Here is a 5,879-nt window from a genome sequence, read left to right as displayed (position 1 = left end):
AGTTCTTGACTTGATTGCTACAAGATGATAGGAAGTAATGAAGATTTCGAGCAAGCAACCTCAAGTCATCACTGCGAGACACTGTCCCAACTCCAAAGACACTCACATGCTCCCGGAGAAGTGGAATATCTATTGAAATAGTTGTATGTAAAATCAGATAATGTAAAACTGGATTGAGATCCTTTTTGCCTGCAATCTTGCAATAAAAGATTGAAATACTGTAATCTGTTATAAATCTGCATGAGAATGTTTCGAGAGTACTTAACTCTCTATTACCAACAAATAGCACGTCTTTAGTCGCCCAGCACATTTTTTTTTTTTTTAATTGATTCAAAAGCTAAGTAGATCTGAATCAAAAGCAGGGTTTAATTTCAAATATGAAGCAAAATTAGTTGCTATCTTTTCATAAATGATAATTTATCTCCTTTAAATGTTGTGAAAGATTTGTGGTAGCCTATTGGAAACGTTCCTGCTGGGAAATTTGCTGGTCTAGGTTTGAAACCCATTCAAGATTGATCTGGTAGTGAGGCAACTTCACCATTCTCGTGAGCTAAGGATGATGGGTTTTGGGGGAGCTCATAGGTCTACCTGCTGAATCCTCAGCAGCCATTGTTTGGCCCTCCCTAGTCGTCCTAGCTTGGATGCTGATCATATGTATATTTGGTCAGACTTTAGAGTGTTGTCCTGCTGTTGCATTGTCACCATCCCTTTACTCTTATAAACAAACCACACTGGCTCTCACAGCTGTGGCTTCAGACTTTTTCTTTTTTTTCCGGAATGGCACTGGTTCCCTTTGATAGCTGTATAAATGCCAAACTTCCTTTACATTGGAGGATGACGATTATGAGTCCTTCACTTCAGAAATTTCCGGGCAGAGAAAGACTACAGAAGTTAGTGGTGCAGATCATCCTTATTTTAGAAAGTGATTCCCAGCAACTAAGTAGGCAGATCAGACAAAATATTCCCGAATAGGCTGGGTAAACCAGGAAGTCCTGTGAGGTGCCAATGAGACCTAGCCCTGCTAAGGTCTCAGAAGAGGAAGTCCTCTCCATCTACTTACTCCCTACAAATACTGTAAGCTTTTCAGTGTTGGTTTGGACTGTGGTGACTTATTATGGGTTGTCTTCCCCCTTCTTTTAGTGGGACTTTCTACTCCTTCCTCCATAGATAATTGACTTCAGGTCAAACGACGAGTAGAATATCTGGCTAAAGGAAGGAAGATTTTTCCTGAGCTCTGGAGAATAACTATAGTTTATGCTAGGGAGAGGAACCCCCTGACTTTACTGCTGGCTAAAGGCTTTGGGAGGATGAGACCCAATGTAGACTTGACATGCCTCACTGTCTTTCTGAAGCTCTCACTTTTTTTCATATGCAAACCCCACTGCTGGATGGTTACATTCATATCACTTTACACTTATGAAAAAAGAACTACGCTTTGCTGTTGGGTAATGTTTTTCAGATTAGTATCCATTACTTCTGTCCGGCCATGGTACCTTAAGTTTTAAAAAATCACTCTAGTGGTCCCCTTTGAGTCCCACAAGTCATGGATTCCATTTCAATGGAGTATTGACAAATTGCTGATCTTATCATCCCATGTGCCATTTATGGACCAGAGATTGAATTTGATGAACCTGTCACTTATTGGGCATGCATATTCAAGTCATCCACCCCCACCCACATACCTAGGGTTGAATACTGTTCAGGTGAGGATGAATCTCTTGGGGCTTCTTTTACCCTATTCTTCTTCTTCCTGCATCAAGAAATGAGATTGTCCAATTCGGCCAGAGTTTCGAGGAACAAGCGATTGGCATTGAAAGGGACCTTTATTTTATTGGTCCAGTTCTTTTAAGATTTTATGACCAAAAGTATAACAGAAGAGGGAGACTTCTATGTTAAGGAAAGGAATCCCCTGACTTTACGGCTGGCTAAAGGCCTTGGGAGGATGAGACCCAATGTAGACTTGACATGCCTTACTGTCTTTCTGAAGTTCACTTTTTCAAATGCAAACCCCAAACTCTGAGGTGCTTCTTTTGAGGGGATAATTGAAACTGCTGGATGCTTACATTCACATCACTTTACACTGTTAATGAAAAAAGAACTACGCTTTGTTGGGGGTAATGTCTTTCAGTTTAGTATCCATTACTTTTCCTGCAATGGCACCTTAGGTTTTTATAAATCCCTCTTGTGATCCCCTTCGAGTCTCACAAAAAAAAAGACGGATTCTAATTCAATGGTACCTTGACAAATTGCTGATTCTATCATCCCATGTGCCATTTATGGGCCAGAGATTGATTTTGATGAACCTCTGTCACCTATTGGGCATTCATATTCAACAAGACATATCCACCCCCACCCACATACCTAGCGTTCAATACTGATCAGGTGAGGATGAATCTCTTAAGGCTTCTTTTCCAATATTCTTCCTCTTCCTGCATCAAGAAATGAGACTGTCCAATTCATTCATCAAGGGTTTGAGTTCAATGGTTTCCCGGAGTTTTGAGGAACAAGGGGTTGGCATCAGCAATAAAAGGGACCTTGATTTTATTGCGCCAGTTCTTTTAAGATTTTATGGCCAAAACCATAACAGAAGAGGGAGACTTCATTACTTTGTTCCATCAATTCCATGTGTGTTTTCTTGTATTGCCAAAGAATCTTTTTGCGCAAGTGGTTATCAAGGCCTACATGGGTCCTTCCAATTGCCTGTAAACACAAAGGATATTTACCGTTCCGGGAGCAGGATGTTGAAGACAGGAGGCCACATTTCCCGAGTTTTACATAGACATAAAACAAAATTACTTTGGACCCCTAACAACCAGTTCAGTTTCATGTGAGGGCCCAAACAATTAATTACCCCAGGACAACTTGTACATAATGCCGGTTGTTGCAGCTAGCCAAATTATACAAGGTCCTAGATGACAACTTATCCAGCCCTTTATTCTTTCATCTATTGTTCCTAATTATAACATCTTACAGAATACAAGTAAGCCATAATGTAACCAATAAAAATGAGATGTCAACCTGTTAAGCAAAATTTAAACTTATGAAGATCAACAAATTCAACTGCCAGATTTAGGGACATTATTTAACTAACACAACCTTGGGGTCATCGATGGAATAAAACTGCAAGAATATAAGGGATGGTCTGAACGGTGAAAAGTCAAATGTAACATGCACAAAGATCTATCTTAACGACAATACCAGAGATTAATATCTAGATCATGAATGTGAAATGTATTAGACGGCAAGTTTCTATTCAACAAATTAGGATGAGGCCGCGGTATTTGTTTCGACTTCCTACTATATGCTTTGTGGTTGATAGAAAACAGCTTATGACTACAGTATTTGGTTTTAAAATTGAAACCTGCATCATGTGAAAAAACATCCCTTCCAATTATTACCCCAAAAGAACTTCTCAAACTAAATATCCCTTGAACTGATTTGGATCATTGGGAAAATATTTTGGCTCCTGGGTGGAGAGAGATCTAATAAGGAATTGATAAAACAATGTGAAGTATTATTTCTTCCTGGATACAATTTCTCGTCATTTAATCAGGTTGTAACAGGCTGCGCAAGAGCTGATTCAAATAAATGACTGGTTTCTATAGCTAGGGAGAATAAGTTTGTCTTATTTTAATTATGAATGAAAATATTTTGAGAATATTCGTGTGGTTTGGTCATGTTCTTAATTATGATACGTCTGTGCGAGTTTCTTCTACAGGTTGGATTGTAACCTCTCTCTTTAAAGACTATTTTTATGCCTAATAAGTTTCTCTCTAGGTGTTGTCCCAGAGCAAAGTCGACCACTACAGAATCTTCTTTTTTTTTTTCATGAATAAGTGAAGCAAGTAGAGAGGAACAGCTCTATTGGTTGGTTGAAGCTCTGGTTATATAATTTAAAGGAATAACAATACTCTGTCTATACTGTATATATATCACTTAACTTGACTTATTTGCTTTGCAGGTAAAATTGGAAGCACTTGAGACTAAAGTGGAAGAGATTAGAAGGGAGCAACAAGAAGCCAGGTTAAGAAGTAAAGCTGTAGCTTCTTTAACAACTCCACAAACAAACACAGCTTTTAGTCCTGGCTCCAGAAATAACACTCCTAGCAAGAACATATCTCCGCACAAACGTTCGTCGTCTCCAGAAAGGTAGAGATTTTCTCTGGTTAAAATTTGTTTGTTAATTAGGGTTGGAGATTACTCATGACGTTTGTATAATAGTTGCTTTCATAAATGTTAAGGATGTCATATAATTGTTATTTTTTATATTATAGAAATTCTGCGAGGAAAAGAAGTGCTAGCAGTAGTCGTTCTAAAAGTCGCAGCCGAAGTCAATCCAGGTCGCCTCATCGTAGGTCTCACAAGAAGCATCGTCGGGATTCTCATTCATCACGCTCTCATACGCGTTCACGAAGCAGAACTCGGAGCAGGTCTAGGTCACACTCGAGGGATCGTCACAGACAAAGCAAGAAGTATTCTCGTTCCCCCTCGCCTACAGTAACCCCACCTCCGCGCTTTACCAAACACAAGTATGTATAGCACTAATTAAGTAAATGGTTATTTGATGATAAAAAGACTTGCCTTTTTTGCCATTGAAAGAAAATTGGAACTTTTTAAAGTTTTGCTAATAATTGTATGTAGGGATTGTTAGTAGTTTTAATTTTAATATTTTTTTTTGCAGGGATAAAGGACCTATTGTTAGGTCTCGTTCAAGATCGCATTCCCGTTCTCCCCAAAGGAATTATGAGAAATATGATCGCTTTGAAAAGGAAAGATATCCTAAAAATGATCGCTATGAGAAAAATGATAGGTACAGAGAGGACAAGTCTAACAAGTACGAAGTAAAGGAGAAAGGAGACAAATATACCAATAAATACAGCAGCAGTAAATACGAGCGGTATGATGTTGAGAAGAAAAAATATGAGAGGGAGGACAAAAAGTATTATGATAATGGATTTGGTAAACCTCACAAAACTAAGAAGAACGGTCGTCATAGATCTAGATCTCGCGATAGAAGACGGTAGGTAAAGTAGGCTATTGGTTTATTAGATAATAATTGAGACAGGTGTCATGCTCACTTTTGGTGCAATGGAAAAAGGGTTTCACTAATTTATGAAGGAATCATATATGTGTAGAATTATCTGCACTATTCATAGAAGAATGGTAAAAAGAACGGGATGCGTGTTTGTGGAAACACGATGGCTATGTTACCAGGAGCTGGTATTTATGAAATTGAAATGTTATTTTATCCAAAGCCAAGTTAATAGTTCAATCTATTTAAGCTATAAATACTTTTCAGAAACCTATTTTCTATAGTTTACTCTTGACAGTGAAAGAATGTTTGAATGGTTTAAAAAAAAAATGTCCATGTGTATGCGAGTGTACTATGTTAATTCTAGGTGTAATCCAAGAGTTCTATAAAATTTAAAGAGAAGTATCTTTTGTCTCAGTGAAAATGTTAGCTGTATAGACTTGGTTTTTTAACTGTGATCATGTATATAGATACAAACCAAGTTTAACTTATTGTAATTTTTTTGGTAAACATGTATATTTACATTTTATATATATTAGAAGATTAAAACTATTTTTATTACACAATGTTCTGGTATTTTTCTCTTCCTTTATGATGAAGGTTCCATAATAGCTCCAGAAATTCTCAAATTGCTTGAGGGTCTCCTATTGGTAAGTGTGATAGTCTTTCCTATTTACTTTTTAAAGTTTTACAGTTTTTCATTTGATAGCAATGGAAAGTAAACTTATTCAGCTAAATGATAACTGATGTTGCGAGGTCCTATGATGTGTTGTTATGAGGGATAAAAAAAGTAAAAACAATACTAGTACAAAGGTATATGATGATTATTTTCAAAAAGATTAGTTGG

General features: G+C 37.4%; 1 protein-coding gene across 1 annotated transcript in view; it reads left to right on the top strand.

Moving 5' to 3' along the window:
• LOC137658471 (cyclin-L1) overlaps positions 1-5,598 on the top strand; it is a 42,654-nt gene extending 37,056 nt beyond the window's left edge. Inside the window, exons 6-8 of the mRNA XM_068393215.1 lie at positions 3,962-4,149; positions 4,275-4,529; positions 4,682-5,598. Coding sequence (XP_068249316.1) covers positions 3,962-4,149; positions 4,275-4,529; positions 4,682-5,024 — 786 coding nt within the window. The 3' untranslated portion in view covers positions 5,025-5,598. The remainder of the gene's footprint in view (positions 1-3,961; positions 4,150-4,274; positions 4,530-4,681) is intronic.
• Positions 5,599-5,879: the final 281 nt, after the last annotated feature.

Source organism: Palaemon carinicauda, chromosome 1 (assembly GCF_036898095.1).
Source record: "Palaemon carinicauda isolate YSFRI2023 chromosome 1, ASM3689809v2, whole genome shotgun sequence".
NCBI lineage: Eukaryota > Metazoa > Arthropoda > Malacostraca > Decapoda > Palaemonidae > Palaemon > Palaemon carinicauda.
Note: the sequence above shows the minus strand (reverse complement) of the source record. Positions and strands in the feature narration are given on the sequence as shown.